General features: G+C 35.1%; 1 protein-coding gene across 1 annotated transcript in view; it reads right to left on the reverse strand.

The window, feature by feature from the left end:
• Positions 1-10266: 10266 nt before the first annotated feature.
• Positions 10267-14782, reverse strand: part of LOC107590286 (catenin delta-2-like) — a gene marked incomplete at its 3' end in the record, with an annotated part of 211179 nt that continues 206663 nt past the window's right edge. Inside the window, exon 8 of the mRNA XM_016278997.1 lies at positions 10267-10573. Coding sequence (XP_016134483.1) covers positions 10267-10573 — 307 coding nt within the window. The remainder of the gene's footprint in view (positions 10574-14782) is intronic.

Here is a 14782-nt window from a genome sequence, read left to right on the forward strand (position 1 = left end):
TTTTAGGTAGGTGTGGTTGACTCTTAACTTTTATAAAGAATATCTCTTTGGATTTGAGACTTTAGTCTTTGCAACTTTACAGATCTTCTTTATGCACCAAGAGCTTGTAACACTCCAAAGAGAAAGGAAAAATTGAAAAATCGCATCATATGACCCCTTTAAAGTATCTGTCACAACCAGCGTGGTGCACTAACCTGGAGTACCACATAGCTTGTTGCGTTCATTGATTAACTCACTCACTGTCTGTCTATTCCACAAATCCATACAGACTTCACTTTAGTTCCTTGAATACAGAGCACTCAAGTAGCACTCAAACACTATACCATACTTAATGCTCAACCACACAAGCCTGCTTCAGAGTGAGGACCCAAATCAAAATTACAGTGGCCCAAGAACACTTTTTTTGTCCACCCAAAAATGAAAATTCTCTCAAGATGCTTTTACACAACATTGTTTTCACCTAAAAAGAGAAAACGAGTTTCAAAGTGCAAGTTTTTGAAAATGATAGCATTATCGATGTGTAAACATAAATTTGTGAAAACGGTGACATTATGCACATGCTCGTAGTGTTTCTTTACATAGTTACATTGCCAACTACTGGTCTGGCGTGCATAATACAGTGCTTTTAGTTGTTTACGGGGATCCATGTGAACGGGAATTGTTTTAACAACTTTGTCATCTGTATGCAAAGCTTTTCAAAACTGCAAAGGAAAAAAAGTTTTAGTACATTATTGTCATGTAAACGTACCCTTAGATTCTCTTGAAGATTTTCAGAAGAATAATTACATCTTTGCGAGTCAATATAATGCAAGTGCATAGTATCCCAAACACTTCATAAACTAAACAAACCAAGCACAATGGTTACTCATATGACTTGTTGATGAATCAATGTCTTCTGAAGCAAAACGAAATGTGTGTATAAGAAAAATACCAATATTTAAAAGTGCTTAAACTATTAAATTATGCTAACCATATCTGGAAATTCTTCAGCTGGATCACATCCGAGTTTGTGTTAACATAATGGATAAAAATAAAACAATTTTAAACACATATGACTTTCTTTGTTCTGTGGAACACAAAAGAAAATGTTTTGGTGACCATTGACTTTCATTGTAAAAATAAACAAAAAACACTCAAATTCACTTTTATGTTCTACAGAAAAAAAAAGGCAAATGACCAAAGAATTTACATTTTTGGGTGAACTGTCCTTTTAAGATACTGTAAGTTTTGGTACATAATTTGTTTGCAGATGCTGCTTGGATTAATAAGTTGCTAAAAAATGCAATGACATATTTTGAAGTGTGGCTTATTTTGAAATACCTTTTAGTGTGTGGCTTAAATGTTCAAATACCTTTCAGGACACTGTATGGTTAAAACCACCCACCTTGTCGGCTGTGTCCAGCATCTGGTACACCAACGATTGGGTCTATTTTATTTATGGTATTAAACCCCTTAGAATAATTATAATCACTTCTAATAATGAGAAGAGCGAAAGTCAAACAGAACATGCATTTACACTAACATCAGCTCAAACAGGCTAATGGAACATTTGACAGACAGCAATTACTATAAACACCAGGTGCAGATGGGATGAAATATGACAAAGCCGTCTCCCCATACGTGACAACATGTGGCAACACTGCAAAACTCTTTGCTACCCAAACTAAAAAAAAAAAAACCTAAACAGCAATGAATGCACCGACAAAGGCTGATGCTTGCACAGTTATTGCGCACAAACCCCGAGGTCTTCCATTTCCATTATAAAGCACTTGGAACTGAGTCACACTGGAGTCATGCATGCATAATGTTCCTCACTGTATGCTGACACAGGATAAACTCACCTGTACACTGTGTCAATGTGAATTGCATTCTTGCATTGCAAAGTAACCACATGCTGTAGTAAAAGCATCATTCATAATAATACAAAACATCATATGTGCCGTTCTGTTTCGCTATCAACATCTTCATGTCAGAGGTTTCTAAAGAGACTGATCTGAACATAGATGTGAGGGCAATGACGCACTCAGGGTCACAGATGCAGCTGTCTATAAGTCTTCGTGAATGGAAACACAGAATGGTGATTTATCAAGTCAAGTCAAGGTTAGGTTAATGATAGCATGGCTGGGGTAGAGGCCATGAGTCTCCAGCATTTTATTCTATATTGGAGGCACTTATAAACCTGAGCCATGTGTTTCTGATGCATAACAACCACCTTTTTCTATCGCTGTTTTTAAGTAGGGGCACTGCATCAAAGTTATGCTGATATTCAAACCAAACGCGAAAGTGAAATTGATTTTAAACAATAGCACATTAAAAGAAGACAAAATATACACAATAAGTTCCAAACAAATCCAGAGCAGGACCGGCAAGCATTTCCGAGGAACACACAGTAGTGGAGCTACTGAATGAATAATAGTTTTTGAATGAAATGGTTAAATGAATGAATCAGTGACTGGTCGTTTATGAATGAATGAAAAGCTTTGGAATAAATCATTTGAGTGAATCTTTTGTTCCTGAATAAATCAGTGTTTTTAAACTAATCAGGTTCATGAATGATTTGATTATTCACTTACAAAGAGTGGTTCTTTAATAAATCGGTTGAGTGAATGACTCACTAATAAAGACACTTGTTGCCTTTGTAGCCTGCAGAAAGAGACACTGAAAAATTCCAACCACTAATGCACAGACTAAGTTCATATGAAACACATACGATTAACAACAGTCAGTAACTGTTAGCAGAGTATAAAATGTTTTAAGTATTTTCATAAAAATCTAACCTGTCACACAATTCTTGGTTAGCTGGTTTTAGCTGGCCTTCCAGCCTAGTCATAGCTGACAAATTAGGCTGATTTTAGGTGGATTCTGACATCATCTTTAGCTGATCAGACTGGTCTAAGCTGATCAACCAGCTATGTCCAGCCAGCCAGGAATTTGAAACTGGTGCCTCTTTCATGTCCCTCTTATTGACTTGTTCTTTCGGTATTTCATACGAATGCTACTGATGCCACCTGTGTCTCAGTTTTTGACTAAAGTAAACGATGACTTCAGGATTATTATGATTGCATTATATTATTGTAATATAGTTGTACAGTAGTGGTCATTTTGTTGTTATGCTGGTGTTTTGTACAGTGTAAATAGAGTATTTTAGATAATTGAGTAATTTTAGAGGAGGCTTTAGGAAAATACACAGGCAAATTATAAAAGATTCTGAATTAAAAACAGTATTTTTAATGTTCATGTACAGCATTTAATAATTTTGCTATTTATCGCCAATAATGATTGTCTTGCTGTGTGTTAATCTTGTAGAAAACTTTATTTGGATTTTATAACAACAAAAAAATATTTTTAAAAGAGAAGTCATGGGAGTTCTGTGGCAGGTTTTTATGAAAATACTAATTTGTTTTTATACTCTGCCTCGTAATTGCAATGTCAATTGAGTTAAAGCAAAAAAAAAAAAAAAAAAAAAAAGTTTTTTAAACTGATGAATAAAATGCTAAAAAAAATAAAATCGAAAATATTTTTTTTTCTGTTTTTAGCCAATTTCTTAAAGTGAAGTGACATGTGGCCAAGTATGGTGACCCATACTTGGAATTAGTGCTCTGCATTTAACCCATCCAAAGTGCACACACCCCCGGAGCAGTGGGCAGCCATATATACTGCAGCGCCTGGGGAGCAGTTGGGGGTTTGGTGCCTTGCTCAAGGGCACCTCAGTCGTGGTATTGAAGGTGGGAGAGAGCGCTGCACATTCACTCCCCCCACCTACAATCCCTGCCGGCACGAGACAAGTCCGACTCTTTAACCATTAGGCCACGACTTCCCGAATTTATGACGGTATGAAGAGGTTTTGAACTTAAGAGCATGAAATAGTGTCAATAATGATGTCAAATTAATGTTTTTAAAATCACTCAACAGGTGAATGTAGCAATCAAAATACCATTGCTTTGCTATAACTAGCACAGCACTGCTGTGTATAAGAAGCTTAATGTATCAAATTGCCACTCTGCCACAGTAATAACACCAACCACCATTTTACAAGCACTGCAGGTTTTTCTCTTTCTTTTAACCACCCTTAAGTCACTCAAGGGCATCACCTTCCTCACGTCTGAGTGCCACAAGATGCTTTCTGTAAATCCCAGTGTGCATTTGTATAAGTCAATGCAGAAGCATCTTTTTGTCCCTGAGTGGACAAGGACAGCACTTGAGTGCACGTCTACATTAAAACAAAGCAGAGAAAAAGCTCCTTGGTGCCCTGGTAATAATGACTGTTTTGAAAAGGAGGTTTGCACCTTAGCTTTGATCAATAGAGGGGGAAAAGCAAAGGGCAGACCCCTTTATTTTCCGACAGCAATCCCTTTGTCACGAATCCGGTCCACGAACTTTCCTATTCATTGACTCTCGCACTACACACTGTTGCACATCACCCCGGACTACATTTCCCATCATGCATTGCACTGATTGCACTCAGCACGAATTGCACACACCTGTTTACACTGATTGCACCCAGCTGTTTCATATCACTCCCTCACTATTTAACACTCACTCTGATCCCTTCCCTCTGCCGAGTATTGTTTCAGCATTTATCACTCCCCTAGAGATAGCGACTCTACAGAGCCCTCGTTTGTTGCCTTAGCCTTAGCCTTAGCCTTAGCCTTAGCCTTAGCCTTAGCCTTAGCCTTAGCCTTAGCCTTAGCCTTAGCGAGTGCTTTAATCATATTTTTAGCCGCATGATGAACGTTAATAACTTGCTAATGCGCTATTAGTTTTTAATCACAATGTGTCATTGACGGATTTCACATACATGGATCGCAACTCCCAAACACCTGTCTAAGATACGTTTTTGATTTCACACAACTCTGACAACTTGTGGATAACAATTGCTTGAGTTTTGACACTTGAGAACAATTCTTTCTTTGTACTGTTATACAGCACTGTCAGTATTGTACTTTGTTTCTTGCGGTTCGGATTGTACCACGTGCCGCTTTCAGGTGGAAAGGTCAAAGACTGTCTTTTTGTCATTTTGAATAGTTTAGCGTTTCACCCAAGGACACACTTTGCCCTTACAAATTCATACAAAAACCACTTTTTAGCAGTGCTTCACACTTGCCGTGGGCTGAGGATGTCTAAACTTATTATGAGCTGCAGCACTTGTAGCAGTGTGTGGTTAGCATACCTGTCCTGCCTCATCCCTTCATGTCTAGGGAGGAAACACCAGAACAGAGCAAAAATAGTCTTCATTAGAGTCACAACCCACTTACAGCTTATCACACATGAAAATATACACAAATTGCAATTAAATAAGCCATTTTCTCCAGAGAGCAAGCTAAAATTGTCACATAAAGGAACAAGTGCCATATAGTGTTTAAGTCACTCGTGTTCACTCATAAATCCAATAGAGCAAAAGGATTCCTGAAGTAAAAACACCATTAATTGTTTCCTTAGAGACAATGATTTTTATAAAAAATTGTTGTTGTTAAATGATAATATATTATGCAGACCCCATGAATGTGATTTAAAGGTAATTTTCTTTCTTAATTTTTTTTTTATAATTTAAAATATTTTTAAGGGCCAAAATTCGAGTGAAGAATCACACTACTCTTTAAGAGAGATCCGTCTTGGATCCACCAATTTAGAAAAGCTGCTGTTAGCATGTCAATGAGAAGCGAGCCAAATAGTATCTGTAATGAACTCCTACTCCTATGAAGCATTGCAAATTACTCTACACAATGAAAACTAACTTTAAATACATTCAATATACAATCATTAATTAGTATTATTCAATTAATCATGATTTGATTACATTATTCACAATGCATTATGGGATGTGTAGTTCATTGCTGTATAAAAGACATGTGGTGCATCTAAAATCACATACTGTCAGACTCTGTTCCGTGTTTTGTGTGTGTTTTGATTCCTATGTTTCCTTTTGCCCTTATTTGGTCCTTCCTGTTCCCATTATGTTCCCCAATTAGTTCTTCATTTGTTTCCAGCTGTGTTTTGTTAATTATCTAGTTTGCTCCAGTATTTAAAGTGTAGTCTGCCCTGTTTTCCCTCGTCCGGTATTGTCTGTTGATGTCTACCTCCTCAGCTATGTGTGTTTTCCTGGTTCCATGATTTCATAAAAATCTCCCTTTTGATGTACTCTACGTCTCCTCGTTCCTCGCTCCAACACAGTAGCGCACCGTGACAAATACTGAGTAGGTACTTCATTCAAATTTGAACTACTTTACAACCCTTAAAGTATGTTCTAGTATGAAATTTAGATGTACTACATCAGCCATGTTGATATTGTTATTGTGACCTACAGTGACAGTTGCGTCGCTTGACTGCCATTCATAGATCCACTCCCATGGCCCATTGGGATACTGTTTTTCGAATGAATTTGGACATATTTATCTTTTGGCAAACATTTTCTTAGCATACTATATAGTCAACAACTGCAGCAATATTGTAAAGTCTTCTATCTTCAAATAATTTTGAATGCATTTTTAATCATTGATCTCTTTAGAATTTTTTTTTTTGAAATCCCTATGGAGAAAATTAATGGGAAAAATTCTTCCTTAACCAAGGTTGTTGAAAAAGTGGGTGGTCCCAGTTGCGCTCCATTCAGGCTGAATGACTCCAGGCACAGCCTTGCCTTTATATGAATCATACTCGGTCACACTCAGACTAAAGAGCTCACACACTCGTTCTGCTGCTAGTGCTGATGCTATTCAAACAAATACACTCCCTCCACACTATAAAAGTGCACAATAAAGATCAAAGAGACTCTGCATCAGACATCTATATGAGGAGAAATTCCATGTTTATCAGCATATCAATTGGCTGTCAATGATGATTTTGGGATTGAACAGAACATGCTATGCCTAAACTTTCTTTGATATTCTAGACTAAATTGCTGAAAATAAACTAAACAAAAGTTTAGGAAGTAAGATGCTAAATAATACCTATATTTATAAAAAGTATTTTTATTAGTGTCCTTTGTGTTAGTAGCTATGTAACTTTTAGAGATTTACATTATGAGCAGCTTGTACCATTTCAAAGTAACATCTCCAACACTAATAGTATGTAGTCATAAGCTCTGCAGAGACTAACACTAAACAGCACAACTGCAGTAGCCTTTATTAGCCCAAGCATGAGTGCATGAGAGCCAGTGCATCACAACTCACGACTAATTATCTGCTGTCGAGTTTTTCACGAGCACCGTAACACTGAGCAGATGAGGAGCCACTTTCTATAATGGCAACACGTGATCAACGCTGTCTAATTAACGAAAAAAATGGAAAATAAAAGTTTTTAGTGATTTAATTCATACTTTCACACGTATCAACAATTCTTTTAAAAATAAAGTGTTATAATTGATTGGTACTGAGAGAAAGTGTGAATTCAAACAAAGGAAAATTTGAAAAATGTTGATGTACTCAATACTATCACGCATATCAATGACTCATTTAAAAATACATAATGTGTTATAATTGAGTGGTACTGAAAGAAATAAACCTGACAAATAAAGTGATGTGACATGTGGCCAAGTATGGTGACCCATACTTGGAATTAGTGCTCTGCATTTAACCCATCCAAAGTGCACACACACAGCAGTGAACACACACCCGGAGCAGTGAGCAGCCATTTTTGCTGCGGCGCCCGAGGAGCAGTTCGGGGTCTTGCTCAAGGGCACCTCAGTCGTGGTATTGAAGGTGGGAGAGAGCGCTGTACATTCCCTCCCCCCACCTACAATCCCTGCCGGTACGAGACTCGAACCCACAACCTTTGGGTTACGAGTTCGACTCTCTAACCATTAGGCCACGATTTTCTCATATTGATGAATTCTAGAAATAGTGATAACACTTTAGTTTAGGGAGGAATTCTAATAATTATAGTTGCTTATTAGCATGTACAGTGGGTACGGAAAGTATTCAGACCCCCTTAAATTTTTCACTCTTTGTTATATTGCAGCCATTTGCTAAAATCATTTAAGTTAATTTTTTTTCCTCATTAATGTACACACAGCACACCATATTGACAGAAAAACACAGAATTGTTGACATTTTTGCAGATTTATTAAAAAAGAAAAACTGAAATATCACATGGTCCTAAGTATTCAGACCCTTTGCTCAGTATTTAGTAGAAGCACCCTTTTGATTATACATCCCTTAACCCTACCTCATAACTAAACTTAACAACTACCGTACTAACTATTAATAAGCAGCAAATTAGGAGTTTATTGAGGCAAAAGATGTAGTTAATAGTTAGATAATAGTGAGAATTTGTCCCCAAACTAAAAGTGTGACCAAAATATTAAAATGATGCCTTATGGTATCTAGTGTATTATTACAGAAAGGTGTGTAGAATAAGTATTATTTATATTATTTATATATCATTCTAGTACCCCCAGTCACCAGTAGCCAATTCTAAAATAATGGTGTTTGCTAAGGCAAGTGTCACTGTTACTATTTTTTCATACTTAGGGTTAGGTTAGCGACTCTCATAGCTCATTCCTCAATTTGTACATTGGACATGAATTATATCTAAAATCGTATGGTTTGCTGAGAAGAGATGTTCTATTATTAATGCCCTTGTAACCACCTAAAACACCATAGCAACTGCATAGCAAAACATTGAAATCACTCAGAGTATGTTAGTAACCACACAGAACACCTTAGCAACTGCATAGTAACACTATAAAATAATTCTGAAAACCTTATCAACCACCAAGCTTTGACTAACAACCACACAAAACACATTAGCAATGCAGAATCCATCCAATAATATGTACAACAACACAGAGCCACAAAAAGCAGCAAAATATGCTTTTTTTGATGTGAGTATGTATTTAGGATTTTTTAATATTTTATAAAGAAGTCTCTTATGCTCACCAGGGCTGCATTTATTTAATTAAAGATACAGTAAAATATTGTCAGTTATTGCAATTAAAAATAACAGTTTTCTGTTTTAATATATTTTAAAATGTATTCCTGTGCCATTACTCCAGTCTTCAGTGTCACATGATCCTTCAGAAATTAATCTAATATGCTGCTTTAGTGCTCAAGAAACATTTCTTCTAATTATTAATGTTGAAAATAATTCCAATATGCTTAATATTTTTGTTGAAACCATACTTTTTTTCCAGGATTCTTTGATGAATAGAAAGTTCAAAAGAACATCATTTATTTGAAACTGAAAACTTTTGAAAAAAATAAATAAACAAACAAAAAACAGTAGTGTATGGTCCCTTTCATATTTTCTATGATCAGACGTTTTGAGGAAGCGCATCTATAATAAGTGTGGGGCTTTAGAAATATCATCCTTCTGAGAAATTGATCATTATTTTCTGTTGATTTCCATGCAATAAACCACATACTTCCAAAAGGTATTGACTAAGTAAATATACAAGCAACAAGTAACAGTCTATTTTAGCCAGAAATCTCACTCTAAATCAATGCAAATAAATACAAAAAGTTATTTGCCTATTTATGCCGTCTAAGACACAGAATCATAATCGAGAGAAACAGTGTATCACATGCTAAAACATTTATCCTTATTACCTTATTTATGTATTCAAAGACAGAAAAACAGCAGACAGAAAAAGATGACCCAGCAGGATTAGCCTTTGATAAGTCAACTGCTCCATTATGGCTACAAAATGACAGACTGTCTAAATGTGTATTATAATGATTTCTGAAGGATAATGTGACACTGAAGACTGCAGTAATTCAGCTTTGCCATCACAAGGATAAATTACATTTTATAATATATTAAAATCATTTCACAATGTTACTGTATTTTTTTGATCAAACAAATGCACCCTTGGTGATCATACTGTAAGATACTTTATTTTAAAACATTAAAAAATCTTACCGAACTCAAACTTTTGTACAATACATAGACTAAAATTAAAATAAAACCTAAAACAATAGAAGGGGGGAAAAATAGAAATAGAAACAGAAATAAAGAACCTAAATTAAAATAAAAAAGTAACAACATCAAAACTAAAAAAAGACCAAAACATTAAACTAAAACTTGAATTAAAATAAATAATAATATTTATTAATAATAAATTAATTAATTTCACCATAATACAAATGCAAGGACTGTTAAATATTTCACAAAAGGCCCTCAAAAAGTGACACACACAAACTCTGAAAACCCTTTCAGCATGCAGCCGCTCTTCCAGCTCAAATTTGATCGATATGTGTACATTTGTCATTTACATTTGCCAGGTACATTTACTGTGACTATGAAAAAGGTCCAATGGGCATGCAGACTCACCTGGGATCCTTCTGAATGCTGTCAATGGAGGGCGAGCGGGCCAGGTTGCCCTCGGGTGGCAGGGCAGGGCCGGACTTGCTGTAGGGAGACTCCACTGATGAGCAGTACGGCAACGTGCGGTAAGTATCTGTGTAATTGGCGCCCTGACCGGACGAGTAGCCACCTCTGGGAAACGTCCCTGTGGCATTCTGACTTCCTGTTCGCTGCAAGGGTACGGAGTCAACACCAGGGGAGGATGGGGCTATGGCAGGAGAGTAGGGACAAAACAAGAAGTTCAGGACCTGCTCACAGAACTGGTTCACTAGGTCTAGGTACAGGAACAATGAGAGGACAGTGAGAAGACAAGCAGACAAGACGTGATACAATGACAGAATGACAAAGAGGGAGCAGAAAGGAGAGGAAGAGACGACAGCAGTGAGAACGACAGCAATAAAAAGCTCTTAACAGGTACATAATAGAGACAAAGTGAGTGTTTGTCAAACGTGAACGTCAAAACCTTTCTTATCACATTTATAGACACATTTAATGTTAAAATGTGGAAACAGAAGGCCATGTGGCAGACTAAAAAATAATGTATTATATGAGTCTGATAGCAAAAAAAATAAACTGCTGTTGCAAAAGTTTAGGGCCAGGAAGAATTTTAAAATTAAATAATTATAATTTTTTAATTATTAAATGATAAATTATTATTATTAATTAAATTATTAATAATAATAATTTATTATTTTATTCAGACCTAATTAAAAAAATAAACATTATAAAACATTTATAATGTGACAAAATGTTTCTGTTTTAAATAAATGCTGCTCTTTTGAAATTTCTATTAATCAAAGAATCCTGAAAATATTAAGGAGCATAAACATTTTTAACAAACTAATTTCTTATAATAATAAAAAAATCTTTCTTGTGCACCAAAACAGCATATTAGAATGATTTCTGAAGTATCATGTGATGCTGAATATTGGAGTAATTACTGCTGAAAATTCAGCTTGGCCATCACTGGAATAAACTTTAAAATATTTTAGAAAACAGTTATTTTAAATTCTAAATATATTTCACAGTATTCTGTTTTAAATGATTTTAATTCTAAAAAAAATAAAAAAATAAATAAAAAAAGCAATCTTTGGTGACCATACGAGACTTCTTCAGAAAAACATAAAAAAAATCCTACTGGCCCCAATATTTTAATCTAAAATAAAACTAAAATTGAAAAAAAAAAAAAAAACTCACTATATGAAAAGCTGATTGCAGGATGATTAGCTAATTCATCAGTCCATTGTGACCCATATGCTGAAACTTGCAGTACAAATTCAATAAACTGCATGATTAGTCTCTATAGTGCTCTAAAATGGTCCAAAATTCATAATTAAATAATTCATCTTGATGCCTGATGACTCACCGATTGACCGAGCTTACGTAAGCTCTAATTTTAGTTGTGACCGTTTCAAAAAATTGTGTGAAAAGGGAAAATTCATGTTTATGGCATGGTGGCATCAGATGAAGGTGACATCACAGGTCATGTGATTCCCTCATTATCTTTATACAGGTGCAGCTGTAAGAGGCAGATCAGTTTAACTGCACATTTATTTGGTTTTTAACATATTGAGGTTACAGAGTGTATCCATTTCGCTCAATATGAGGGTAATGTGGCAGCCACTGTCTGCTAGACAGTCACAGTGGAGTGTCTCATAAATCTGCAGTGCAAGACGATCAATGGCAGTGTTCGGAGACTTTACCACAACATTGCCAGTGAAGCCGTAAAAAAAGGACTATTAGTCACCAAACACAAAGTGCACCCAAGAAAAAAAAGGCTACATGTATCTTTGGAGACCATCCATGACTCTTCAGCTTCCTTTAGAGAAAATGTTGCACTCGCTCAGTGGAGGCTAACGATAATTAGACAGAGTTTGAGATGAATGAAGACTGGTTGAAAAAAAAAAAAAAAAAAAGGAGAGGGAGAGAGCTAGAAACAGGTTGAGGAGGGGAGGGGGTGCCTGATGTATTGAATTAAGCTTCCTGAGCCGGAATATATAATGAGAAGCTGACGGAGAGAGGAGAAGAAAAGTTCAGTGACCAGACAGGGCTGTAACACAGCAGACGTAATACATATTAATCAAATCAGGCTACAATTTTTTTTTTTATCAAGCCAGTAGCTTAGTTTTTTTATACGCCTTATATGCTAATATTTTCACTGGCCCCACCAAAAAAAAAAATAAATAAAAAAAAAATAAATAAAAAAAAAAATATATATATATATATATATATGTAAAATAATAGTAATAAAAATATTAGAATAATTAAAACATATAATGAAATACTGAATAAAATATAAACATAACATGTAATTAAAATACATAAATGAATATAATAACATTATATTAGTTCTTTACAAACAAATGTATGACAAAATAATTAATGAATGAATGAACAAACAAACATATACATACATAAGTAATTAAATAAATAAGCAAATAAATAAATACATAAATAGTTACAACCAATAATTTGCAATAATGGCTGTAAATTATACCGCTATTATGTAACTCAGAAGCACTTTTTTTGATGTCTATATTGCTTATATTAATTGTTATTTCAGGTTTAGTTTTAATTTAAAATGCTGTAATAGTCATTTGTTTTTATTTTCCATCTAGTTTTCAACTGATTCCAAAACTAACTAACTAACTAACTAAATAATAATAATAACTTATTTTATTTCACCTAGTTGTCATTTTTTTTGTTAAATTAAAAACTAAAATTATATATATATATATATATATATACACACACACACACTCTCTGTCTCTCTCTCTCTCTCTATATATATATGTACTGCCACTGCTAAACTACATATGATAATAAACAGTGAGCTAGATCTAATTAGCAACAACACTGTTTAATATAGCACACACAAAGTTACATTTGTGAGGCATATATTTATTTATTTATTTTATTTCCATTCAAAAAGAAGCATAAATGTGGTTCTCTGAAAAAGTAGATCACTTTAACTTTTCTTTAAAAAAAAAAAACATAATGAGGTGGCCGAGTATCCATTTGGCTCAATCTAAGAGTGTGGGTGTTTGGCTTTGGGTTTACTCTAACTCATTACTCGAATGTGAAGATTTCAAATAACTCAAGGTCTCTATCTGGTTTAGCACTGAAGGCCCTTGGGGCTTGATTTACAGCTCCAACTGCATGCAATCACCTTTAGCAGGTGAAACTCTATCTGTATGTCATTAATTACCTTGCAAAAAAGGGCTAGTTAAATTTCAGTCTTTAACTAAAAGCAGAGTAACCGGCATTGACTGTTTTGAATTTCACTCGATCTTGAGAAATCATATAGTAAGGTCATTGATTCAGTTAATGAATGAAAGATGATATATTATCAAATACTGCTGCAATTCTGATCTTTTTGACACACTTTTCCAAACAGTAAGTATTCCGCTTATCACTGTATGTGCAAGAGCTGCTGCTCCAGGCCTCTGTGAAGATTTTATGATTATGAAGTGTTGCCCCTCTGCCACAGCGGCGAAGCCTCGGGAGAATGGCCTTTCAGTGACCTTCAGATTCCATTAGCTTATCTTATCAGAAATGGTGTATCTTATACGACCCCACACATCACTACACGGACAAGGGCTTTCCTGGGCACAGCGTGAGATAAAACACACAAACGGACAAGGACGCACACAAACACACAAACTGACACAAGGTGGATAAGATCTTGCATAAAATCTCGACAACCGACCTGACTCGTATCTATTATTTGTCATCGGTGATCGTAAACAATGCGAGAGCAGAAAGTAATAACTGGCAAATATATGAGACTGCATATATTTTCTGTACAAAAATGATAGATGGACGCATGAACAACAATAAAGTAGGTGTTTATTAACTCACAATAGGTTTTTCATCTTTTTTCATCTGTGAGAAATTTGAACGGTCAGTTCCAGCATCGACTCGATATATTTCTCTACAACTTTATAATCCATTGCTGGTTAATTCCATCACTGTAGATCCTGTCCTCTATCATTAAGGGAAGGTGAGAATAAAACGGCACATTGGCTGGTAAATACATCTCTGGGGCCAAGTGATCTTAGTGAAACGCTGACAGTTTCTCTTACTCATTTTGTACAGAGGCTGTTAACGAGGGCAACTAGCCGATAATGTGCTTCAGTGAATACTGCTATTTCCTGACAACAGCATTTGACTGTAATTCTTTAATTAACTAGCATACTAAGCCTTTTTGCTCTTCTGCTTCCTTTGACACCATATACAGTCTTTTCTTAAGCCAATTTGAAGGACACTTGTAAATAACAGCCAACTTTCTTCTGCTAAATCTGCACCTTATCTCTCTCAACTGTATAAAGCAACATGACAACCAATATTTTTTTTCTGCTCAAAATCATAATACCTTATTGTACAAAGGTTTGGGATCAGCATGATATATCCAGTGCATATATATATATATATATATATATATATATATATATATATATATATATATATATATATATATATC

Source organism: Sinocyclocheilus grahami, unplaced genomic scaffold (assembly GCF_001515645.1).
Source record: "Sinocyclocheilus grahami isolate Dianchi unplaced genomic scaffold, SAMN03320097.WGS_v1.1 scaffold126.1, whole genome shotgun sequence".
In the NCBI taxonomy this organism is placed as follows: Eukaryota; Metazoa; Chordata; class Actinopteri; order Cypriniformes; family Cyprinidae; genus Sinocyclocheilus; species Sinocyclocheilus grahami.